Here is a 26,169-nt window from a genome sequence, read left to right on the forward strand (position 1 = left end):
TGTTGTTGTTGTTAATTTGAACACATTAATATTCACTCACTGTGATGTACAGTTCTTTGGGTTTTGAAAAATACATAGAGGCATGTACTGTCCAGCCCAGTAAAATACAATATAGTTTCGTTATATACAAATGACCCTTGGCATCTCCTATATAGTCAACCACTCTCCCCTTCCCCATTCACTGGCATATAATCTGTGTTGTCTCCATAGTTTTCCTCTTTCCAAATGTTATGTGAATGGAATCTGTAACACTTTTGAATCTGGCTTTTTTCACTTGCAAAATGCATTTATTTATTTATTTATTTTGGGGGGGGGGATTTTTATTTATTTATTTTTTTATTATTATCTAAAGTTTTACATATGACTCCCTTTTCCCCAATTGACCCCCGCCCCCCCAGCCATTCCCACCCAATGGACACAGACACAGGCGGTGGGGGGCTTGCAAAATGCATTTAATATTCATCCACATCATTGAGTGAATCCACAGTTCATTCTTTTTTGTTTCCAAATTGTATCACAGTATATGGGTATGTACCAGTTTGTTTATCCATTCACAGTCCTGTCTGCTGTAGTAATTCACATACAAGTTTTTGTGTAAACATAAGGTTTCAGTTCATTTAGGAATTGGATTGCTTGAACTTTTTAGGAACTTGACAAATTGCCTTCCAAAATGGCTATAGCATTTGGCATTCCCACCAGTAATGAGTGAGAATTCCTCATTCCATATCTTTACCAGCATTTGATATTGCCAGGATTTTTGGTTTGTGTGTGTGTGTGGTTTTTTTTTAATGTTAGCCATTTCTAACATATGTAGAGGTAATTCATTGTGGTTCTAATTTTTTTCTCTAATGACAAGTGATTGACAATGACATATGCTCACTTTTTATCCATATATTTTCTTTTGTGAATTTTTGTATATTTTCTTTTGTGAATTATCTGTTCAGATCTCATTTTGTTGTTATTATTTTCTTATATTTGAGCTCTAAGTATTCTCTATTCTAGATATGAGTCCATTATTGTGATTTGCAAATATTTTATTTCAATCTGTGGCTTGTATTTTCATTCATTTATTTTTTTTTAAATATATTTTTTATTGATTTCAGAGAGGATGGGAGAGGGAGAGATAGAAACATCCATGATGAGAGAGAATCTTCAATCGGCTACCTCCTGCCCGCCCCCTACTGGGGATCCGCAACCTGGGCATATGCCCTTGACCAGAATCAAACCTGGGACCCTTCAGTCCACAGGCTGACGCACTATCCACTGAGCCAAATTAGCCAGGGATGTATTTTCATTCTTTTAACAATAGAGCAAACATTTTTAATTTTGGTAAAGCTCAATTTACTACTGAAGCTGAATTTTCCTTTCAACAATTGTGCTTTTCTTTTCATATCAAAATATTCATTGCCAAACACTGGTCTCACAGATTTTCTCCTTTGTGTTTCTTTAAAAATTTTATGTTTTTATATTTAAGTCTATGATCCATTTTGTGTTATTTTTTCTATAAGATGTGAGGTGTGTGTCAAGGTATATTTCTTACCCCGTGTGAACATCCAGAGCCATTTGTTGAAAAGACTATCTCCCTATTGAATTGACTATGCATCTTTCAAAAAGGAGTTTACTATGTTTGAGGGTAATATTTCTAGGCTCTTTGTTCTGTTTCACTGATCTATGTGTGTGTTTACTTTTGCCAACACCACAGTTTTGATTACTATAACTTCATAGTTGGTTTTAAATTGGGTAAGGTGTGTTCTCTGACTTTGTTCTTTTTCTGAATTATTTTGTCAATGCGATAGCCTTTGCCTTTTCACATACATTTTATATATCTTCAAAAGGAACTTGATGGAATTTTTATTGGGATTGTGTTTAATCTAAAAAATTAGGGAGAGTTGATATCTTTTTAAAAATATATATATTTTTTTCTTTGTTCTGTAATGCCAGTAAGATTCTAAAATATATATTTTTTTATTGATTTCAGAGAAGAAGGGAGAAGTAGAAAGATATAGAAACATCAATAATGAGAGAGAATCATTGATTAGCCTCCTCCTGTACGCTCCCTACTGGGGATTGAGCCCACCACCCAGGCATGTGTCCTGATCAGGAATCAAACTATGACTTCCTGGTTCATAGGTCGACACTCAACAACTGAGCATGTACTACATACTCCAACCCATGACCATAGAATATCTTTCCATTTATTTAGATACTCGTGACCTGTCGCACGAAATCGCGCGAGACCCGGGATCACTCCACCCCCACTCCCCGCGCCATGGGACTGCCCTGAGTCCTGGAGTCCTGCCTCACGTAGCCGGCGCACCACGGGACGGCCCCAAGTCCTGGAGTGCCGCCCCAATGCCCCACCTCTGGTCCCCACCCCTGCAGCATGCACACAGGGCCGTGGAAACCCTGGCAGAAGCCACACAAAGCAGCCGCTGGCCCTGCCCCTGCTGTGCGCGAGCAGCCGCTGACCCCGCCCTTGCTGCCCCGCCTCCACTGTGCACAGCGGCCATTTTGTGATAGCATGAGGGTCAATTTGCATATTACCTCTTTATTATATGGTATGCGCTGATTTTTTCCACCAGCATTTTGTGGTTTTCAGCATATAAATTCTGCACATATGATTACATTTATACTTAGTCTTTCTTAAAATCATGAATGGATGTTGAGTTTTACTTACTGATTTTTCTGTCTGCTGATGTGATCATATAGTTTTCCTTTTTAGTCTTTTTTTTAAAAAGAATCCAGAACCCAGAGTTTTTTGTTTGTTTTTTCAGAGAAAAGGGAGAGAGAGGAAATGAAAAAGAGAAGGAGAGAGAAACATCTATCAGTTGCCTCCCACACACTCCCAACCCAGGATCAAACCCCCCAACCCGAGTTTGTACCCTGACCAGGAATCAAACAGCTACCTTCTGGTGTTCGTCTGGATGCTTAAACCAACTGACCCACACCAGCCAGGGCCCTAAGTCTTTTAATAGGGTCAGTTACAAGGATTTATTTTTAAATGGTGAACCAGCCTTTTATTCCTGCATGGACTTTCCGTTCTTTTTTACATTTGGGATTCAGTTTGTTAATATATCATTCTATATTTTTGTGTCTATGATCTTGAGAGATGTTGGTTTATAGTTTTAATAATATCTGGTTTTGGTTTTAGTATTAAGGTAATGATGACCTCGTAAAATGAGATGGGGAGTATTTCATCTTTTTTTCTGGAAGAGCTTATATAGAATTGGTATTAGATATTTGTTATTATTTCTTCCTTAAATGTTTTGTAGAATTTAGCAGTAAATCATCTGGCCCTATAATTGTGTCCCTTTACTCTTCCACATAAGATCTAGAATTATCTTTTTGAGTTCTCTGAAAAACGCTGTTGTGAATCTATCTAGGGTTTATTCAATTAATAGATTCATTGAGGAAGAATGAACACTTATATTGTTAACATTTCCATTCTCATAATGCCTCTAATTAAGTGTTTAAAATTTTCACTATCCAGATTATGTCTTTTTTTAATCTTTATTTTTGAAAGTATTACATATGTTCCCCATTCTCCCCCATTGACCTCTTCTAGCTGTTTTGTGTCTTTTAACTTGCCTGTTTCTCTGGCACAGCTGACTCCACCTGTCCCCTCAGACTGTGCTCACTTCTGCCTTGTAAACCTTGTCAGGGGATAGCAGTGACTGTGCTCACTGTCACCCAAGTCAGAGTCCTGGGCATCTGCCTGCCCTCTGCCTCTGTCTGTCTCTAGCTCCATACCACCGACAGCCTCTCATGTGCTGAGCTTCCCTAGCCATCCATGTCTTGCTCAGAACGGACTTTGTACACTCTGTCTCCTTCACAGCACCCCTTCCACTTCCTCTGTCCGGTGGTTTCTGCCTCTCTATTAGGAAACAGCTGGCACACCTCCTGGGAAACCCCTTGTGATCTCTTTCCCTCTCCCATCTGGAAGGGAATTGGTGCCTCTGCTTGTGCTGTCCTAGCACCACCATGAGACGCTCCCTCTCAGAGCCAACCTACTGTATGTGATGTCATCCTCATACTGTCCACTCTCCTTGACTCTGGAATGTAAGGAGGGTTCTCCCACCAGATCCTCTGTTCTGTGCCCAAGCACCCCCTCTTGAGTTTCCCTTTTTTAAATGTCAAGAGCTCAAGCAACAGAAAAGAACAAATTGTAAACCTGGGGTTCAAAGATGTGAAAACATAACAGGCACAGAGACATTGTTTTCATCATTTTCTCTCTAATAAAAGTAGTAATTTTGTTTCTTTATGTTCGCATCACTAATAAGTCATTCTTGTGTTATTATTTCTTTTCAGGAGCCAGAGAAAAATCAGATACTACCACTTCTCAGCTGCTCCTGTCTGAGGGATCCTCACTTCGGGGATGGATGAGGCAGGGAGCTTCAAGGGACTCCAGGGCTGGAAAAACCAAAACTCAGGAAGGGCTGTCGGAAATGCAGGAAGTCTTAAGGCCAGTGACAGACCCCCACAAGGAGATGAACCCTAAATGCAATGATTTGGGGTCAGATAATAGTCTACGCTCAAGGGTTTTACAGGAGCGAGTCTCTCTAGTAGGTGTTCTCCATAACAGTGATACACACAGACTAAAAGACCCTAGGAATCAAACTGGGAAGAACCATTATGAATATAGTGAATGCAGGAACACCAAGAATTGGGATCTTGCACATGACTATGTTCATCCGAAAGCAAAGCCCTATGAGTGCACACAGTGTAGGAAAACCTTCAGCTGTACATCAGACCTCATGCAGCACCAACAGATTCACACTGGAGAACAGCCTTTTGAGTGCAAAGAGTGTGGGAAAACCTTTCGCAACAGTTCTGCTCTCAGGCAACACATGAAGAATCACACTAAGGAGAAGCCCTATGAGTGCAATAAATGTGGAAAGGCCATGCATCAGTCTAATTTAATTAAGCATCAGAAAACTCACATTGGAGAAAAACCCTTTGTATGCAAAGACTGTGGGAAAGCATTTTGTTACAAGTTTAATTTGGGTCAACATATGCAGATTCACACGGGAGTGAAGCCCTATGAGTGCAGTGAATGTGGGAAAGCTTTTCGTCGCAAGTCACACCTCACAGAGCACCAGCGGATTCACACAGGAGAGAAGCCCTATGAATGCACTAAATGTGGAAAATCTTTCTCCTTCCACTCTGGTTTTGTCCAGCATCGTTGGATCCATACTGGCGAGAAACCTTTTAAGTGCAAAGAATGTGGGAAAACCTTTTGCTCCCAGTATAATTTGCGTCAACACATGAAAGTTCACATTGGAGGGAAGCCCCATGAATGCAATAAATGTTGAAAGGCCTTCGACCAAACTCATCTTGTATTTATATGACTCACACTGGATAAAAAACCCTTTAAATGCAAAGTCTATGGGAAAGACTTGCTACTACTATAATTTCAGTCAACACATGAAGATTCACTGGAGAGCATCAAGTGTAGGAAAGCTTTTATTCTCAAGTCATACCACACAACACACCAACAGATTCACATACGATGAGCCAGTACGTGTAGACTGGCTTTCACTTAGTGCTCGTCTTTATCCAGCATAATAGGGCTCTCACTGTAAGGAACAGTATCTTTTACTACATGAAAAAAACAACGCCTTTCCTGCCTGGCTGGTGTGACTCAGTGAACCAGGTCACAGTTTGATTCCTGGTCAGGGCACATGCCCAGGTTGCAGGCTCAGTCCCCGGGAGAGGGTGTGCTGGAGGCAGCTGATCATTGATTCTCATCACTAATGTTTCTAATTCTCCCTCTCCCTTCCTCTCTGAAAGCAATAAAAAACACAAAAACAAAAATTTTTTTAAAAAACCTTTCCCTTGCTCTCCTGTTCCCTTTTTTAAATCCTCTCATTCATCTTGCACCTCCACAGCCTGTTTTCTCCAAGGCCACTGGCTTCTGACAGGGCTATGAGGTACTTTCTGCTTAGTGTACAGCTCTGGAGCCATAACTCAGTGTGAATCCCAACCCTGTAGGCTGGGAGCTGTATTGCCCTGTGCAAGTTACGAAATCTGCCTCTACTTTAGTTTCCACATTGGTAAAGTGGGTAATTTAGTGCTTACTTCACAGGGCTGTTATGAGAGTAAATGGTGTGGGGACCCTACCCAGAGTACGCCGGATGTTAAAGGCCTATTTGCCATACGTGCAAAGGCAATGACAGCAGTTTTACTGTATGCACTGTGCAGTGTACCTATGTATCATGTGACACTGATGTCACTATTTTAGCAAGAAACCTCTTTTGTCTGAGTTAGTATAAAATGTGCTCCTGAACAGCGGGTGGCTGGCTGCTTTGCAATAAAGCATGTCCCATCTACCTGTGGCTGCTCTCATCTCCCAGTTCCCAGCTTCCAAGGAGGTCCCATCCCTAGCAGAGGGGCTCGGACCCAACAAATGGCTTCATGTATGACATAAATGAGAACAGAACCTGTTTCTCCCTGAGTAGGTGTAGGTTGACAGTTGTGATCCCTGCTGATGTGGCTACTTATTATTGGTATTGTTACCACTGTCATGCCTGGATTCAAGACCTTTAGGAACAATGTTTGAAGCTTTGTGATTAAACAGCACAGATACCAGAGACAATCAAACCTGAATTCCCAAATTATATCAGGTGATACCATTTTTGTCCCTTTAAGCAATTAGGTTATTTCTTTGATCTTCTTTGTTTTCATCTACAAATGATGCCTTTCAGGGAATCTGCATTTGGATGCCAGGAGGAACACATAGAATGAATCATTTTCTCCCATTTAACTTAGGACATAAAAAGACTAAGCTAGACAGCCCTAGTTGGTTTGGCTGAGTAGTTAGAATGTCAGCCTCTGGACTGAAGGGTCTCAGGTTCAATTCTGGTCAAGGGCATATGCTTGGGTTGCAGGCTCAATCCCCAGTAGGGGGTGTGCAGGAGGCAGCTGATCAATGATTCTCATTATTGATATTTCTCTCTCTCTGAAATCAATAAAAATATATTTTAAAAAAGACTAAGATGTACATGGGACATCAGCAAGACAATGGAATAGAAGATTCTAGTCTTCATTCTCACAGAAACTTCAATTTGACAGTGATCCACCCACACAAAATGCCTTCTCCAAAGCTCTGCTATCCAGGTGAAAGATTCCATTACTGGGGTGGAGCATAGAAATGAGAAAAGATGATTGAGGAGGATAGGGTCAACAGTTTGTTTACCTGCATCACCTCTACCTCAAACCTATTTGATAAGCACTGAGAGAAATCTCCATTCAAGCTCTGTCATGGGGAAGAGTGAAATGAGTGTTTGAATAAAAGCCAGAGTCAGAGAGATGCATCTGTAGCTGTTGATAACATTTTTGTCCTTCCAGGCTAGTCAAGTCTGGGATTACATTTGTTATTTAACTTCATCCTCATACACAATGCCCATTTATGGATGAGGGAATAGCCTGAGAAAGACAAAACAACTTGTCCAAGGTCCTAGAGCTTGTCAGCGACAGGGCCTAAGCTCATCCTGGTTCTGCCTGACCAGTCTGCATGCTTTCACCATACGTCACGCCTCACCACCTCCCAGCATCCCCTGCCAGGCCTCACGTACTCCCCGCACAGCGCAGACGCAGCACACAGATCTGAGCTTCAGTTACTTTATTAGAGTCAGCCTGATGACAGCGTGGGGACAGGTGTCTGGATTCCAGCTTCAGGTGAGAATGGCAGGAAGACGGAGCTCAGAGAAACAGTTCAGTTTAGAAGTTCGGTGACATCCTTCTTTATCTTGTCCACTGTGTAGTGGATGCATTCCTTGCTGGTGGTGATAGTGCCCTAAAGAGAGGGAGATAACGAGAAGAGGACTTGAGCCCCCAGCAGGGCTATCCTATCTCCCCAGGTCACCCCACTCCTCATCCTCGTTGATTCAGCTCCATCTCCAGCAAGAACCACAGGCCATCACCGGAGAGGGGCTGTGATCAGTCAGGCCAGGATGAGGATGGCTCCTAATTGCCCACGCACAGGTATTCTGTGATCTCTCCTGTACCTAAGACTCGTCTGTTAGGTGCATCGGATGAATGTTTATGCATGTGTTGTAAACAATCTCATGTGCCCTGTGTGCCTACATTAATGCAAGAAGTTCTTGAAAAACCTCATTTTGCAGAGTTAGCACTTTGGGGGAAATAGAGTGAGACAGACTGTTCAAAATCTACGTAACTGTAAAAAGAGCAATAACAAAGACAGTTCATCAGGAGATATATCTGTGAGCAGCTACAAGTAGAAGGTGCTGCAGGGGCCTCGGGCACTAACACGACATAGTGGAAATTCTGGCTTGTGGACACTGCGACAATGCAGGTGGAAGTGGGGCTCAGAGCCGGAAGAAGAGCCATCAAGGTGGGCACAAGAGGAAGTGAAACAGACCGAAAGCCAGAAGCCTTGCAAAGCCAGCGAGTCCCTTCTGGGAAGAGTCTAAAAGTGGTGCTCATTTTTTGTTTTTGTTCTTTTGTTAATCCTCACCCAAGGATATTTTTTCCATTTATTTTTAGAGAGAATGGAAGATGGCAAGGTGGGGGTGGGGGGGAGACGAGAGAGAGAGAGAGAGAGGCATTGATATGTCACATCGAGATTGATTGCCTCCCACATGCCCCTGACTGAGGCCGGGGATTAAACCTGTAACCCAGGTACGTGCTGTTGGCTGGGAATTGGACCCACAACTCTCCATGCATAGGCTGACACTCTAACCACTGAGCACACTGGCCAGGGCAGGGCTCGTTTTTAATATTTCTAAAATAGAGCAGCAGGACTCCTACTTGTGCAGGAGCTGAAGTCTCTCCTGCCAAAGGTTAAAATTCTACTCCTGCGATGTTAGCTCCCCTAATCTGGGGAAAAATCACATGAGCCAACACACTTTCTATGTTACACTGACATTAGTCCCCTATTTCCCAGTGTGTGAGCTAATCGGCACAATAGGGACATGCATGATAGAAGAACAGGTTGGACGTGCATGTAGCATGTGGTTGTATGTTATACATGCTGTAGAGTGGAGCTAAGATTTATGAGCTTGACTGTTTATAGCTCTTATCTGTCATGTACCCCATGATGTCATGGTCTATTTGTATGTGGCATTTTGCAATATGCTGCATGTATGTCGCCAGAGCGAGGTTGGGGGGAGGAAAGTAAATTACCATGACGATCAGATCCAAGATCTTGGATTCGATTCCCGCCTCATTGTAGCATTCCTGGATTTTTTCTAAGGCTACTTTTTCTGGTTGGGTAGCGTGGACCAGATCGAGGCTGGCATCCAACAGTGATTTGCTTCCAATAGCCAACGTACCAAAGACTCCATAAAAAATAGGGCAAGATTCCGCTGAAGACAAGAGACAAAAACACCCCATCAAAGGAATCAGCAGGGTAAGAGGTTTCTGTTTCCCCACCACTTGGAAGTAATCACATAGCCAGTGTGTCCTGACTCACCTTCCACAGACACCTGCCCTCTCCCAGGACCGCTTACACCCCAGACAGAGCAAACATTCTCTAAGAGGCACTCCCAGCTGAAGGGAGCAGTGAGAGGGGCTAGGACTAGAGCCCCTCTGCCCCTGACCATGGCCCCAGACATCCCAGCCCTTCAAATAAGCACCACTACCCCAACCGACTCCCCCTATGTGTGCATAACTGATGGCCCTCCATCTTCAAACCTCTCCCTCCATTGAAAGGCTGAAAACCTCGGGGGCTTTCTGCAGGACTCCTGGGCAGTAATCTCCCAGCTGACCCCTAAATTTCTTGCTAGAAGCTGCCCAGAGATCACCATGGGGGGAGGGAGTGAGACAGACTAGGGCAAAGGTCAAGAAGGCCATTTCTTCCCTCCTTCCTATTCTTACCCATCTGGATGCCCAGCTCTCTGGTCACCAGCAAGGCCAGCACAAGCAGTGTTGCCTTCATCATGTCAGCTGCTGGAATGCTCTGCCCAGGGCAGGGTTTCTGCTACTTTATAAACAAGTTCCTTGAGCCCATCCCACACCCCAGGAGCTCCAACAGCCTGTGGGCAGGGAGCTGGCACACGTGGCCCCTCAGCCATCGGGGTGTTAAATGTGGGAAGCAAACAGCAAATCTGGAGAAGATGTGGTTTTACCTTTGCCAAAAACCAACCGGAGCTGACATTTCTAAATTCCTTCACTCTGAGCCAACTGCTCTGTTGTCCAGCACCAACTGTCACATCTCCTGGTCATCCTTCCCCCACACTATCCTGGCTCCAAATGCAATACTCTCCCAAAATGTAGAGACAGAAATCACAGGAGGGGTCAAGGCGGGTCTATGCCACTATAGCTAAACAAGGAATCACCTGGAAAACGGACGGGCAGGTTTAATTTCTTGAGGTGAGTATGGGGAGCTGGGCCTGACTGGAGCGCCTTGAACATCGTAGCTGGTGCAGTCGCTGGATGGGGCCCCAAGAAGGGATGGCCACCGTCCTTGGGCTCTGAGTCACTCACTATCAGGGAAGTTGCAGGACTTGTGGCCACGTAGGTTTTCTCAGGGCTGGTAATGCTCCATTTTTAGATCCCACCACCAGTTTCCTTCTCACCCTTAAGGGGGCAGATTCCTTGGCACCTCCTTGACTCCCAGTGGCCCCAGCCTTGTTGCTTCGCCTCGCTGTCTCTTCCTCCAGCAGTAAACCTGCCCTAAGAGGGGCTGACTGCACAGCACGTCCAGAAACATGAGTGAGCAGGTGTGGGCTGTGCAGTTTGTCTCTGTCAGACAGAGACAGAGGTGTCCACAGCCCTACAGGCCACTGTGGGCTAGACTTCTACAGACTAGAGTGCCAGTCAACCAGAGGTGGCACGCAATCTGCTCAAATTCTCAAGGTTAAACTGAGCCTTCTACTCTAGGAAAATCGTTTGTTGGCATTAACAAGTTGAGACAGTTCATGAAAACTCAGCAGGAAGAAACCTGAGAAAGCTCCCAATGGCCAAATCTGGAACAATTTGAACAAAAAAATAACAGTATTAAATTATAGTCCCAAGTATAAAGTAATAGATGTGAGTCCACCCTGATGTAAAGGATTGAATAAATAAAGCAATGGGGGAGAAGAGAAATGCTCCTTACAGAAGACTCCAAGCAATCCACAAACCCAGGCCCAGGAGGTGGCGCCTACCACCCTCACCCCCTTAAGAGGGGCCAGACTGAGTGACTCATTTCCATAGAAAAGAGTAGGGAAAGGGGAAAACAGTGCAGAAACCTGGCAAAAATGACATTATCAAGTGACCAAAGCTAAAATAACCAGTGATAAGACATTGATACTACAGATGCCCGGATGCGATGTGACAAGAACGGCCCATCACCTCTGTGCTGTCTTCCCAAGAACCCAAAGTCCAAACCCCGGTCTAAATTGTGAGGAGAGCAGCAGACAAACTCAGCTCTGGAGCCACTCCACACTACCTGGCCAGTGCGCCTCATGACAGCCAAGGCCATGACAAGGAAACAAGTGTCCCCACCATCTGGAGGTGTCTCAGAGGGCCTTGTGGCACCCACCCTGGGGCTGGGCGCCATCAGCTCGCAGAGCTGGGGGGAGGACTGCAGGAACTCCCTGTGCAGGACCGGACATGTGGTTCTCGCCCAGGTGTCCCACCACACGGAAACTGCTCTGGGTAGAGAAAGAGCCACCGGTGCAGCCGAGGGCATGTAGTGTTTACTTTCTCAGCTAACAGGTGCCCAGGAGCCTCCGAGGGACATCAGTGACCTGAGCCCTCATGGGGTGATCTTCAGAGGGACAGGCCCTTGGCCTCAGTAGCCATGGCAAGGAAAGGCTCTGTGGGGGCCAATCCACAGCTGGAGCTCAGGACTTGGTGCCTCTTTGCCAAGAGCAGTTACCGGATATGAATCCTGTTTGGCATAGGGTTCTGACTGGGGTCAGAAAACATGTCCTGTCTTCAACTCTGGGCTTCAGCAAACCTTATTCCAGCAAAAAGCTCCTTAATTCTGACTTATCAAAACATTTCAAACCTTTATCTTATTTAATTAATCCCAGGCAATGTTCATAAGCACATATATAGCAAATATAAGTGAAGTGTTCCTACTTATATAGATTCCAGAGACATGAGCTATTCCTTCCATTCATCTAATAAACATTGGTGAAGCACCTACTGTGTGTCAGGCCAGGTCCCAGTCTTACAGATGTGGCAGCACGCACAGCAACGCCCTCACATTCTTGGTGCTCATCAGACATCTAAGAGGGAGTGGAGGACAAGCCACAATGACAAGAAGTGCTATGGAGGAAGATAAGTCGGGGAGAACAGAGTGCTATGGTAGAGGGTCCCCTTTTATAGAAGGGGCCAAGAGTGTGGGGGAGTCTCTCTGATACGGTGACGGTTGCAGCGACCTGAGGAATTGGGCCATGAATCGTGCTGCACTTGGAGAAAGAGCTTTGCAGGCAGCGAGGGCAGCCCCTGCAAAGGGCCTCTGCAGGACACTTGATAAGGCCCAGAAGCAGGATGGGGGCAGTGAGGGAGGAGAGAAGCACAGAGATACGTTTAGAGAGGCAGCAGGGCAGGGAGGAGGGGGCAAGTGTACAAATCGCACAGGGGTTGTGGGCCACAGCGGGCGTGGCTTTTCCTTGGGTTGTAGCTCTAGACTAGAAAAATGATATGTGAGCAATACAGAGAAACTCAAAAGAAGCATCTTGGGGGGAGGGGATGAAATTTCTGTCAGATTGAGGTGCTATCAAAGTAAGCAGGTGGCAGACTTGGTCTACAGACAACTAGGACTTCTGGGCCAGCATGTAGGGGTGAATTCAGGGCTCAGAAACAGATTCAGGGGACTGGCCCAAGGGGGGACACTGAGCATGTCAAGGACATTGTGATGAGAGCAGGGGAGGCAGCAGTCACCAGAGAGCCTGACCAGGGGCCTGTGCTCTGGCCTTCTCTTGGCCGGTACTAGCTGTGAAGCCAGCTAAGCACTGAGCTTCCTGAGAAATCCTTAGAGGGGACCAGACTGCCATCAAGGACACAGGCAGTTGTGACAGGCTGACTCTGGGCATCCCTCAGGAGGCCTGATTTGGGGACCTTTTTGCCCCTTTTCCTAGTCAACCTAGGAAATTTCAGTTCTTAAGTTTTTAGTGTCAGCTGACCTCAGACAGCCCTGGAGGGGGGGAAGGGAGGCTGAGCCAGTGCCCTTTGTTGACTCTGTGACTTAGGATTTCTTCAAAGTATACACTTCCCACCTCCACAGCCCCAGGGAATTCCAAGCTATGGCCTGGGAATGGCGTTGGCAGAACCTCCTGGAAAAGGAGGCATCAGATACAGGCCTCTTCCGTCCCCGCCCCCCTTTGTGGGGCCAACAGCAAGTATAAAAGGGCTCCAGGGTAGGTAGGGAGCACCAGCCAACTGCACCATGATGGGGGCCGGTGCCCTCGTGCTGCTCTGGGCTGCCTCCCTCCTGATCTCCAGCGGAAGTGTGTTCCTGGGGACATGGATTCTCCGGGGTTTTAAGGCCTCCCGGGCAGTCCTAAGCATGTCGGGGGGTAAGGGAAGAGTGTGTTTTCATGAGTGTCTTTCATTGCTTTATGTTTCAGATTGTGACATTTGCCCAGCCGTGAAAAAAGATGTTACCATATTCCTGATGGGAACCCCAGAAGAATATGTTGCACAAGTGGAAAAATACCAAAACAACTCTTTAATATTGGCCAATGCCAGGAAACTGAAGGACTGCATTGATCAGAAATTGACAGAAGAGGATAAGGAGCATGCCGTCACCGTGCTGGTGGGTCTGGCTGTGTGTGTGTGTGTGTCTGAGGCCTGTCTGTGGTCTGCTCAGATCTCTCCTCTCCATATAGCCCTTCCCTGAGAAACAAGGAGGAAAAAGAGCTCCCTGAATGAGGATGTGGAGAGGATGGGCGGGCACCAAAGGTGTGGGGAAGGGCCAGTTGGGAAGGCTCAGTCTAGCCCTTGAGCTCTTGGGCTGGCCCTGACCGCTCGCATCTGCCGGGCCACAGCCTAACACCCTCCAGGCCCTCCTGACTGTGTGACACCACCTGGCCTCAGTGTCAGGCCCTGACTCAGCCTCTCCAGCTCACCAGCCTGGATCTTCAAACCATTAGCATTGAGTCCTTCACCTTAACTTCTCAAGTCCCCGACTCCATTCCCACTAAAACCCTCATTTGCCTTGTTCTCTGGATCCCAGAGGACCATTCTCTACCTCAAATGCCAGGAGAGGAGGCACCTTCCAAAAGCCCCCTTCCAACCTCCCAACTTCAGGTTGCCCCAAGTGATGATGGAAACGCCACAACTTTAGCTGCAAGTGTCCACAGGACAGGAGGACAAAGTAGACTGGGCTCCTCATTCCTGGAGACTCCCAGGTGCACTTGGACCCACCAGGTCCTCCTCAGCAGCCTCTTCCTGCTCCACCCAAGACTGCCCTCCATCTCACCACGGTGACCCTTCCTCCTCTCTCTGTTCCATCGGCGGAAGCTTCTAGGCACATCCTGGGATTCTCTTGTGGGGCAGGAGATAGGGAGGAACCCACTTTTACCTGCTCAGATCCAGGGGTCACCCTTCAAACAGGCCTGCAGGCCCTCCTCAGAGGGCCCAGGGCGTGTCCCGTGCAGCTTGGTGTCTTCTACCCCTAAGGTCACCAGGTTTCCTGACTTTCTCTTTGCAGAATAAAATATACTCAAGTCCTTTATGTTAATGGAGCCATCCTTGCCAGGAGCCCCAAGGAAGCTGCTTGCCTGATCATTAAGGAGTCTCTGCAACCGCCATGTCCACGTGTCTGACTAAAGGATTCCAGCAATAAAATCTTTGCAATTCAAGCGAGAGTGCTTGCTCCTTGGAGACTGGGCTTTGGGGAGGGGGCAGCACAGTGGGGACCACTCGTGTGACTTACAACTGCAGCTGGATTTGAGTGCTGTCAGATGTCGTTCCTCCACTGAATTCAATGTATGGGGAGAAGGGGGGTGATAACTAGAACAGCTTCTCGCGTCTGTGGACCAGGATCCACTGGTCACATGCACTAGCTACCAGATTTTAGCCTCCCAGCAGCCTTCAGAGATGGGAGTAATCATCATAGTCTTACAAGTGAGGAAGCTGAGACTCAGAGATATAACGTGTCTGCCCGGGGGAGACAGGCTCGGTGAGCTCACCTCGTGGCTGTACACATATCGCAGTCCCTCACTGGGCCTCTGGTTCCAACCTATAAAATGGGGTAACGTGTCTGCCAAAGACCACAGAGCTCCTGGGCAGCAGAATGTGCTGCACCCACTCCTGCCCGTCCTCTGCGGGGGAGACAGGCTCGGTGAGCTCACCTCGTGGCTATCCACATATCGCAATCCCTCACTGGGCCTCTGGTTCCAACCTATAAAATGGGAATATTGTACCTCCCCTCTCCAGGGCCTCTTCGGTGGGTGAGAAGGGGCCCCTGTGAGGACAGAAAGAGCAAAGGGTCAAGGTACCAGTGCTGAACCTGGTCACTTCTTGTGCCTCAGTTTACCCTCATGCCAGCCCCCCAATTGCAGATTCTGCTGCCTCCAAGTAAATACCCTTCAGGTTGGGTCTAATGCTTAGAGTGGGGTCCAGGGTCCTGGAGCTTCAGACGCCTCCTGTGGCTCTGCTCCATGACCATGACCTGAGGCCTCTCAGGCCCATGCCACCCTGTCGTTTTGGCCTGACCTGCACCACCTCTCTTATTGCTCCATCCGACTGAGAGCTTACACCACAGGGCTCTCCCAGGAGGAGTCGCTAAGAGCCTCATGGTGGAGAGGCTCAGAAGAGGCCCCCAGAGGTGATCCAGAGCAGCCGTTTCCCTCCTTGTGCTCTGAGGGCTGCAGGAGTAAGACCTGGCTCTTGGTCTGTGCCCACCGCTCAGGGTCGGGGGTGGGGGGGGACTTCTTCAGAAAGGGATAACTGTCTCTGAGAGCTGAGGAGATGGGGGGCATGTGCAGGTTATGGGGCAGAGACCCTTCTCATCACCCTCCCATGTGACCCGGAACACGTATCCCACCACTCTCCCATTCTACAGATTTAAAAGTTCCAGGCCTTCTAAAAGAGCGGCACCCACATGAGTTGGGTGGGTCTTACAATGTCTTAGATAAAGACTCCCCCTTGCCTGTGGAGAGTATATGGGTGTCATGGGAACCCGTCCAAAGAGGAGGAGGCGATGAGTGATGGGCAGTTAATCCTCACTGGGACACTTGGCCGTTACTTAACTCCCACAGAACTCCCTAGGGCCGTGATCGGCAAACTGCGGCTTGTGAGCCACATGTGGCTCTTTGGCCCCTTGAGTGTGGCTCTTCCTAAGCCTTAGGAGTACCCCAATTAAGTTAATAACAATGTACCTACCTATATAGTTTAAGTTTAAAAAATTTGGCTCTCAAAAGAAATTTCAATCGTTGTACTGTTGATATTTGGCTCTGTTGACTAATGAGTTTGCCGACCACTGGCCTAGGGAATGCTGCGTGCAGAGACATCTCAATATTGTCCATGTGCTCCCTCCCCTCCCGCTGCCTTCCTCCAACCTGTAGAATCTCTATCTAATCTGGAGGTGGGGGTGAGGGAGAGATTAGCATCAGATGCCCTTCCAACCCTTTTACTGTCTGGCATCCAAACCTTAGATGCTTAAAAGGTAAATGTCAAAAACTGTGGATTTTTATCTCTGATTCTAACATGAATTTGCCTCTGAGATCATAGAAGTCCTGCCCATCTCCTCCTAGGCCCAGCTCCACCTGCCTTCACCTGAAGCTGTGGTAGACAAGCCTATACTGGCAGACATCTGCCTCCTCAAACACGTGCATTTCTCTTTACTGCTTGGTGGCTTTCTCCAGTCCCTGGGAGCTTGTTGAATATTGTTAAGCTCATTCTGAAGTGTGGGAGAGTTACTGTCACAGGGCGACCCTCTAACATTACCCCAGCCTCCCTGACTTCTGCTGGGTCAGCTCCGAGGTGAACTCCACAGTGTCTCTGAGAAGGTGCCTAGTGAGCTTGAGCCCCAGTTGCCCACCCCCGTGGCCTTTTCTCACTTTCCTATTTCATTTCCTCTTGAGCACCCTGAGATCACTTCCCAGATAAACTGCCTGCCCCCAAGTCCTTCTGTCTGGGTGTCCTCTGGTCGAAACCCAGACTAACATAGTAACCTGTATCCATCTGCCTGATCAGGAAGGAAAGGCAGGCTAGTGAAAGAGGCTCAGTGAAGGCAGCATGAGGAAGGAGTGGGATACACCAGGTGACTCTTCAGAAGTACCACCCATCCTTCACAGACAGCAGGGAACCCCAGTGGAGTAGGGTGGCACTCTCTTGCCATTTATTTCTCTAGGGACCTTGCACTGCTGAATTCTCAAACTGCCCTGACAAGGTGCTTTTGTGGTGTACCCCAACTCCAGCACATGGGAATCAATGGGGGATTTCAGACACAAGTATACACTGCTGAATTTGATTGAGACCAGGGATTCAGGAAGAGATAGAGAGATGAAAGGAAATTCTGGGTGCTAGTACAGAGGCATCGGAACTGAGACAAGCTCCCAACTTCATTAAAAAAAAAAAGAAAAGAAATGAGACACCAATTACCAATCAGAAATAAAATGATGTCTTTATTATTCTACAATAAAAATAATAATAACTAGATGCTATGAAAAAATGTCAATACATTTGATGGCTTAGATGAAATGGACAACTTGCTTAAAGATGCAAATTACAGAACTGACTTAAGGCAAAAGAGAATATCTGAATAGTCCTAAAGAAAAAGAAAGAAATGAGACACCAATTACCAATCAGAAATAAAATGATGTCTTTATTATTCTACAATAAAAATAATAATAACTAGATGCTATGAAAAAATGTCAATACATTTGATGGCTTAGATGAAATGGACAACTTGCTTAAAGATGCAAATTACAGAACTGACTTAAGGCAAAAGAGAATATCTGAATAGTCCTATATCTGTTAAGAAAATTAAGCTTCTAGTTAAAACTTCACATATAGAAAGCTCCAGCCTTATAGAGCTTTACTGGTGAATTATATCAAACACTCAAAAAAGAAATAATAGGAACCTTATATTAATGCTTTAAGAAAATGGAGAACAAAGAAATTTCCCAACTGATCTCTTGAAGCTAGTATCATCCTCATAATAAATCTAGACAAAATTATTACAAGAAAACTATAGACCAATACTTTTCATAAATATATTCACAAAAATTCTTAACAAAATATTAGTAAATCAAACCCATCAACACATAAAAAGGGTGATACATTATGACGAGATGCTGTTTATCCTGGGAATGCAAGGTTGGTTTAACATACAAAATCAATCAACGTAATCTACTACATTAAGAATAATAGAGCCTGCTGGCGTGGCTCAGTGGTTGAGCATCAACATATGAACCAGAAGTTCACGGTTCAATTCCAGGCCAGGGCACATACTCAGGTTGTGGGCTCAATTTCCAGTGTGGGGCATGCAGGAGGGAGCCCATGAATAACTCTCGCTCATCATTGATGTTTCTCTCTCTCCCTCTCCCTTCCTCTCTGAAATCAATAAAAAATATTTTCTAAAATGTCTCTAACTTCTGCCACCATTTCCTCTCCTCCCAAATGGCTTTTGCTACTATCACTCTACCAACAGCTCCCTTTGTTCTCACTAGATCAATGAAGAACTTTCAGTCCTCTTTTCAACCTCCGGTCTACTTGTCTCCTCTCTTCTTATTGAAGTCCTCCCCCTTGTCTCCCACAACCTCCCCTGGATTTCCACCTATCTCTGTAGCTGTTCCTTCTTACTCTCATTCATAGGCTAATGCCACAGCCTGGATGGCCATGCAATTTACACCGCCATAGAAAGGCACCCTTGTCACAGTGGGCATCACTCTAACCAGGCACAGTGGAACTTTGTAATGGGCCCCCAATCACGTTGAGATCCTCTGAATACAAGGATTATAGAGAACATAGAGTTTCCATGGACTAGAAGAAACTTTCCAATGTTTTCCCCAAAGCAGACTGTCTTCCTTACTGACGGGCTCCTCTCATTACTCCTTCTGTTTGGCAAACATGTGTTTCCTCCCTGACTTTGGCAAAGAAAAAGAACAGGTTTATCCTAATGAGCTGTGTCCTAAGTCCTCGATATCTCTGCTTATTGCGGTTGCTCTTTTGTTGAACAGTGTGTGTGGCTAGGGTACACATTCAAAGGGTTGTCCCTGGATAACATTTTATTTAAATGAGAAAATCTAAGCACTATGTCCTCAGCTTGAAGTGGAAAAAGTTTCCTCTTTCAATCAATGATGATGTCAGCAACTAAGTAATTCCTAATCACTGTTGGCAACAGGAGACCGTGCTGAGACCTGGGGCTTCATCCTTGAGGGATGCTGTCTTTAATAGATGAGCAGATGGAAAATGAGCTGAGGTGTCTTAAAAGCAAGTCTATGTATTACTCTATCACAGGAATGTTTCTTTGCTATTTTGAAAAAAGTATCAAACTATTATAGTATACGTAGAGTATAAGTAGGTTCCCTATCTGTATCTTGAGAAAGCTGTAAATTGTGCTAATCCGCTTCTTTACTGCTGTCCAGAAAGACTTATTTCTGTTAATGGCATGGTAAATCGGGAGACTTGTTAGTGAAACTGCTTCGAAAATGGGTCTTGAAAATGAAAGCTATAATATTTGTCAGATTTCCACATTCCCTCTTAGCAACAAAGATGGTAACCGTAACATATTTGCTAAATTCCATCACTTACAGTGGTTCTCAACCTTCCTAATGCCGCGACCCTTTAATACAGTTCCTCATGTTGTGGTGACCCCCAACCATAAATTATTTTTGATGCTACCTCATAACTGTAATTTTGCTACTGTTATGAATCATAATGTAAATATCTGGTATGCTATATGTGTTTTCCGATGGTCGCGACCCACAGGTTGAGAACCGCTTAATACATTTAAGAAAGTTTAATACATTCAAATACATTTAATACATGCTGCTTGAGATATGGGGTGCTAAGGAAGGCACACACATAAATCAAGGGTAAAAACATTAAACCAAATCCAAAGATAGATACTATGCCTGGAAATTCAGACCTGATTTCAGGGTTAATATTCTGTTAGATTTGAGTGCCATCACTTACATGCTTAAAGGACCTGCTCAGCCCTGACTGGTTTGGCTCAGTGGATAGAGCGTCGGCCTGCGGACTCAAGGGTCCCAGGTTCGATTCCGGTCAGGGGCATGTACCTTGGTTGCGGGCACATCCCCAGTGGGGGGTGAGCAGGAGGCAGCTGATCGATGTTTCTCTCTCATCAATGTTTCTAACTCTCTGTCCCTCTCCCTTCCTCTCTGTAAAAAATCAATAAAATATGTTTAAAAAAATAAATAAAAGGACCTGCTCAGACTCCTTTGTGGCCCCCAGGCGAATTCCTAATGAGAGTGTGATCTTACCACTCCCGCCAGCCGCCTGCCCTGGACCTCAAAGTCAAATGACCTTCAGCATCCTCTTCACAAAGAAACTCACTGGCTTCCTGCGCAGCACAGAACAGGCCTCAGTTGCTCTCCTGTTATTTATTGAAAACCCTTTCTAGAGGAAAATAACTCAAGAGGTGCTACACTCAGTCATGATCAGAGAAATGCACTTGAAAAAATTATGTAATAATAGCTGGCAAATGTTTAAAGTGCGATAATACCAAGTGTTGGTGGTAGCATGAGGAAACAGGTACTTTCATACAACGCAGAGGGACAGGTGATTTGGTACAATCCCTTTGTAAGGGGAATTTGGCAGGATCTTAAAAACACATGTATGTATATACATACACAGATGTCATATCGTATGCATATACATGTATGTACACAACATACATGTGTGTTACTTTTTCAAATCTACCTAGAAAAACTCTTTTACATGTGCACATGGGAACAGGTAAAGAATGCTCACCCTAGGATCATTTTTAATAGTGAAAACAATAAGGAAAAGGTTAAATGAAGTAACTTATGGTAGACCCATACCATGAAACTGATACAGAATTAAAATGAACGACGTATTTGCACACCTATGAACATGGGAAGATGTCTAAAGTACATCGCATAGTGAAATGGTAACGCTGTTGACATCTAAGAATAGAAGAGGGGACAGATCAGGGGGTAGTTGAAGCCTTATTTGTGATTATTTAATTTTTATTTACCCTCTGGCTTAGATTTCTGGCTTAAAACCTCAGTTATGCCACTCACTTCCTGGGTGAGTCCTGTGCCTCAATATTCTCATCTACAAAGTCGATGGCACAGCCAAAACGAGGACAAATGGCAGTGCCTGGCCCTTGGTAGGGGCTCACCAAGTACTAGAAGCCTTTCCCTTGTCACCTTTCCAACATCATCTTACAAATGAAATCAACATTTTCATAACCTCAAGGATGGAGAAAGAACTTTCTTTGTGGTGGCTTTTCTCATGCTCCTATTTACTGCCCTTTCAGTTTGTGTCCACAGGCTCTTCTTACTCCCATTCTTCTCAATCCCTCTTGCGTTATCTTTTGCGCATCTGCTGTAAGAATTCTGCTCTGATAGCATTGTGGGAAAGCATAAGGCATTCAGTGACAATGTTTTGCTAGGTCTCCACATAACCAAATGAGATTGTATCTGAAATTCCCTAGAAAGTAGACAAAGAGATATCAAAGGCTGTTAGATTTTGCTTAACAGAAATACAGGGAGATGGAAATTATACAAAATGAGCTCCATTACTTCAAAGAAGAAGAAAGTAAATCATTTCATGTAGGCAATAATTCAGCAGTTCTAACAAATCAGAACAGCAGAGAGAAAGAAGGAGTTTATGGAACTACCCCATCTCACTTTATTTTGCAAAATGAGGAAACATGCAAAAAGGTCCCAGGATTGTCCAAAGTCAATGAGCTAGTCAGCTGAAGACCAGAGTAAAACTCTGGAACTTTTTACTACATTCTTCCCTTCCCTCCCCAATTTGCCTCTTGCCTAGAGGTCAGTGAGATGTGCATTCAAGAGATACTGTAGCCTTGGCTGATCTCAGTGGTTAGAGCATCAGCCCATGCACTGAAGGATTGCAGGTTCAATCCTCAACCCCCGTCAGGGTGAGTGCGGGAGGCAACCAATAGATGTGTCTCTCTCACATGAATGTTTCTCTCTCTCCCTCCTTCTCACTCTCTCTAAAAATCAATGCAAATATATCCTCAGGTAAGGATTAACACACACACACACAAAAATAGATACTGTAATTAGGGAATATGCTGTCTCCAGTTAACAGGTTGATCCTGGATAATAAGCAATTCTCTTTGGTCATTTTAAGAGAAAAAGAACACAATTTTAAAATGACCCAAGATAGTCCAGCCAGAGTGGCTCAGTTGGTTGAGTGTCATCCTGTGCACCAAAAGGTTGCTGGTTCTATTCCCAGTCAGGGCACATACCTGGGCAGGTTCAGTCCCCGATCCAGGCACATATGGAAGACAACTGATCGATGTTTCTCTCTCACATTGATGTTTCTCCCTTCTTCTCACTAAGTATGTATGCAATAATTAGGGTGAGGATTAGATAGATAGATAGATATGTATGTATGTATAAAATGACCCAAGATAGCCCTAGCCAGTTTGGCTCAGTGGATAGAGCGTCGGCCTGCGGACTGAAGGATCCCAGGTTCAATTTCGGTCAAGGGCATGTACCTTGGTTGTGGGCACATCCCCAGTAGGGGGTGTGCAGGAGGCAGCTGATCCATGTTTCTCTCTCATTGATGTTTCTAACTCTCTATCCCTCTCCCTTCCTCTCTATAAAAAAAAATCAATAAAAATATTTAAAAATAAATAAATAAATAAATAAAATGACCCAAGATAAAGCTGAATACATGTGTTAAGTTTGGAAGAACCTAAATAGAGTTTATTAAATTCCCCAAGAATCATTGCTGTAGACCAAGCTGCATATATTTACTCTTTGACAGTTTTTCTCCACACACAAAATACTTCATTATGGCTTTGGAGGGGTAAAATCTTGAGATTAATTATTCCTTTTGATACCATTGTAATTAGCTAGTTATTAATAATAGAAAAGGAGAAAAGGGGGGGAGGATAGACATTGTAGGCATGTCATTTGGGCAGCTTCACCAACAAGCTGCAACTTCACACTCCAGGGATTCAACAAAGGGAAGTTGGGGTGACTAGGGAAGGTTCTGTCCATCATGTCTGGGGACAGAGATCATTGGCCAGAATGGATGTGGTCACTACAAGGAAGTGAAGATTTGGGAATGCATAATTCCCTAAACAAAGAAGTTCTCTCTGGGCTCTCTTGTTGCTCACGTGGCTCTTGGCTCTTGGTTCTCGTATGTTCGCCTGTGTGGCCCACAGTCATGCAGATCTCCACACGCAATGAACTAATGGACTGCAGTGGAGAAACACAAGCTAAGCTAGCCTGATGCTGGGCTGGACCTGGCTCCAACATGGAAAGGAAACTCTGGATACTATCTGAGGCTCGACTGAAGCCCCAGCTACACTCTTTCTGTGGCTGGACTAAGGGAAATGAAACTCTTGAAACCCAGGGGTGTAATTCCATGGAAATAAACCTTTCTACCACTTCATCCTCCCATGGGGGCCTCTGGAAATGCTTATTCTAGCGGTACTCCAAGAACCCCACTCCAATGAGCAACGATGGAAGATGGGCCCCTCTCCTATCCTCTAACACTTTCACCCTTTACAAGAAACAAAGAGTATCCTTTCTCTTCTAACAAAACATAAAGCCTTTAACTTGAGGGTTATCCTTAGACCCACAAGGAGAAGTCTCCAAGATAAGAGGTCAATGGGTCCATCTTCCAGGGATCCTTAGCACCAAAATCAAGATATGATGTCATTTTTACCCAGATGGTTTTGCTCTCCTGTTTCTTCCTTATATTTATTTTTTTTAATTTTATTTTATTGTTTAAAGTATTACAGATAGCACTACATATGTCTCCTTTTTTTTTTCCTCCCATTGACCTTCCCCTGGCCGCTCTTATGGCCTCTCTTACCCCCCCACCCCCCGCACATGCCCTCACCCCACCCCACCCCCAGTCTCTTGTGTCCATTGTTTATGCTTATAGGCATGCATACAAGTCCTTCGGTTGATCTCTTACCTCCCTCCCCCGCTTCCTTATATCTAAGTGTTAACTCCCACTCATCCACTCCAACTGGGCCCCTGGCCTTTACCCTTGACCTGAAAATCCTCCACTTTTCTCACGCTGCCCTTCCCAGCTACCAGACCTCTCCCTGCTGATCTGCTGCCCAAACTGCTAAAGAGAATGATCTTGCAACTTCAACCAACAAACACCCTATTTTGTTTGCCCTGCAAAACAACTAAAAAATGTCAATTGTTCTTTCTCTTTGGGGCAAAAATATGAGGCCATTATTTCAAAAAGATTAAACAAATAAAAGCAATTATAATAACAGGTTACTTAACAATCTGGCTAATTCTTTCCCTTTTACATGGCATTTGGAACATTGGTTGTGTGGATAAATCTGGCAATGTCTATTGTCAATAAAGGCAATTTAAGTTTTTTGTTTAAAAACATGTTCTCAAATCCAAAAGAATATATTTGAAACTAGATGTTACTTATCATTTGGACTAAAAACTTTATTGGTCTTGCTCTCTGAAAGACAGCTACCTCTGCCCTGGCTGGTTTGGCTCGGTGAATAGAGCGTTGGCCTGGGGACTGAAGGATCCCAGGTTTGATTCTGGTCAAGGTCAAATGCCTGAGTTGTGGACTCGATCCTGGGTGGGGAGGTGTGCAGGAGGCAGCTGATCAATGATTCTCTCTTATCAGTGATGTTTCTCTCCCTCTCCCTTCCCCTCTGAAATCAACAAAAATCATTTTTTTAAAATGATATATCAGCTGAAAATTTAAAAAAAAAAGACAACTATTTTTTCTCCTACCTCTAGTTGCCTTGGATTTCACCCTGTAGATGTTTGCTACGTCCACATCTCATCAGTCTTTGCTGGGATATAGTAGAGTATATCATAGCTGGCAAATTTCACCTTATTACCTATCCGCTGTGCTCCTCAGTTGTGCTTTCCTATGTCATAATGCAAGGCTTTGTCTCTGTGGATCTAAAACTTCCCGGCTGGAGTTGAAAAGGCCCATGAGAACCCATTCAAGGGGAAAACCTTATGAGTGTTGTATTTGTCATGCGCGATTTACCCAAAGTGGTACCATGAAGATGCACACTTAACAGAAGCGCACAGAAAATGTGGCCACATCTCACCGTTCCCGCTGTGACAATGCCAGAGCAGAGGAAGTGATTGGGTGTCCACTTGCGAAAGCAGCGCTCCCACACTGAGCAAGGCAAGGAATGCCCATACTGCGAGGCTGTGTTTCACGAGCTCTCTGCCCTCACTCAGCATCACAAGTCACACAAGAATGAGAAGCGCTTTCCGTGTGATTCCGTCTGCAGACAGGAGAGGCACATGATCATGCAATAGCGCACCCGCACGGGGAGAAGCCTTCCGCCTGCAGCCACTGCGACAAGACCTTCCGCCAGAAACAGCTCCTCGACATGCACTTCAAACGCTATCACGACCCCAACTTTGTCCCTGCGGCCTCTGTCTGTTCTAAGTGTGGGAAAACATCCCCACGGCGGAATACCCTGGCAAGACATGCTGATAATTGTGCTGGTCCAGGTGGTGTAGAAGGGGAAAATGGAGGCGAAACAAAGACCCTCCGACAGCGACAATGCTGAGCCAGACCTGGATGACACCGAGGATGAAGAGGAGTCTGCAGTGGGAACTGAGCCTGAACCTCTGACCCCAGCCCCACCACCTGCCAAGAAGCTGAGAGGACCTACCCCACACCCCACCCCACCCCCGGCAGCCCAAACAGACCCAGCCAGCTCTCATCCAGGTTGAGGATCAGAATACAGGTGCAATTGAGAACACTGTAGTTGAAGTAAAAAAGAGCCAGACGCAGAGCCCGTGGAGGGGCAGGAAGAGGAGGCCAGCCCGCTGCCACAGCCCCCAACGGAGACCTCACCCCGAGGCGATCCTCAGCGTGATGGACCGGTGATGGCAGGGCCTTTTCTTCAGCAGGACTGCTCGGGGCTGTTTAAACGGCCTGCATCTTCGTTTTTCTCCCTTTTTTCTTCTTTTGTCTTTGGGAAAAGCACCACTTTACATCGTTTTACCAAACATACCGAGAACTAAAACTTCAAGGATGATGTTAGGAAAATGTGATTTTAAGTAGAACTTGCCATCGGCAAATCATGAAATGTTCTGAGTCCCTGCGGGTTCA

At 45.4% G+C, this 26,169-nt stretch overlaps 2 protein-coding genes and 1 pseudogene across 4 annotated transcripts; 2 read left to right on the forward strand and 1 right to left on the reverse strand.

The window, feature by feature from the left end:
* Positions 1–25,944, forward strand: part of LOC102257060 — a 42,460-nt pseudogene extending 16,516 nt beyond the window's left edge.
* On the reverse strand, positions 7,607–9,939 carry LOC106725440 (major allergen I polypeptide chain 2-like). The gene is made up of 3 exons (XM_014536610.1): positions 9,838–9,939; positions 9,145–9,326; positions 7,607–7,795 (listed from the first exon to the last, which is right to left on the reverse strand). The coding sequence occupies exons 1-3, from the start codon at positions 9,899–9,901 to the stop codon at positions 7,715–7,717; spliced, it is 327 nt and encodes a 108-aa protein (XP_014392096.1). The 5' UTR covers positions 9,902–9,939; the 3' UTR covers positions 7,607–7,714.
* On the forward strand, positions 13,299–14,759 carry LOC106725439 (major allergen I polypeptide chain 1-like). 3 transcript variants are annotated; one of them, XM_014536609.1, is made up of 3 exons: positions 13,299–13,403; positions 13,524–13,711; positions 14,609–14,759. In XM_014536609.1, the coding sequence occupies exons 1-3, from the start codon at positions 13,343–13,345 to the stop codon at positions 14,636–14,638; spliced, it is 279 nt and encodes a 92-aa protein (XP_014392095.1). In that variant the 5' UTR covers positions 13,299–13,342; the 3' UTR covers positions 14,639–14,759. The 3 variants fall into 3 exon arrangements, with proteins under 3 accessions (XP_014392095.1, XP_014392093.1, XP_014392094.1); XM_014536607.1 differs by lacking the exon at positions 14,609–14,759 and adding an exon at positions 14,206–14,470; XM_014536608.1 differs by lacking the exon at positions 14,609–14,759 and adding an exon at positions 13,785–13,857.
* Positions 25,945–26,169: the final 225 nt, after the last annotated feature.

The sequence above is a fragment of the Myotis brandtii genome, unplaced genomic scaffold (assembly GCF_000412655.1).
Source record: "Myotis brandtii unplaced genomic scaffold, ASM41265v1 scaffold165, whole genome shotgun sequence".
Classification (NCBI taxonomy): domain Eukaryota; kingdom Metazoa; phylum Chordata; class Mammalia; order Chiroptera; family Vespertilionidae; genus Myotis; species Myotis brandtii.

What these genes read in the sequence shown, in the direction of transcription:
- LOC106725439 (XM_014536607.1), top strand. Translation starts at nt 13,343, where the DNA reads ATGATGGGGGCCGGTGCCCTCGTGCTGCTCTGGGCTGCCTCCCTCCTG. An exon ending in CCTCCTGATCTCCAGCGGAA is followed by an intron (nt 13,404 to 13,523) that starts GTGTGTTCCTGG and finishes TTTATGTTTCAG; the next exon opens with ATTGTGACATTTGCCCAGCC. An exon ending in AGCATGCCGTCACCGTGCTG is followed by an intron (nt 13,712 to 14,205) that starts GTGGGTCTGGCT and finishes TCCCAACTTCAG; the next exon opens with GTTGCCCCAAGTGATGATGG.
- LOC106725440 (XM_014536610.1), bottom strand. Translation starts at nt 9,901, where the DNA reads ATGATGAAGGCAACACTGCTTGTGCTGGCCTTGCTGGTGACCAGAGAG. An exon ending in AGAGCTGGGCATCCAGATGG is followed by an intron (nt 9,327 to 9,837) that starts GTAAGAATAGGA and finishes TCTTGTCTTCAG; the next exon opens with CGGAATCTTGCCCTATTTTT. An exon ending in TCTTGGATCTGATCGTCATG is followed by an intron (nt 7,796 to 9,144) that starts GTAATTTACTTT and finishes CCCTCTCTTTAG; the next exon opens with GGCACTATCACCACCAGCAA.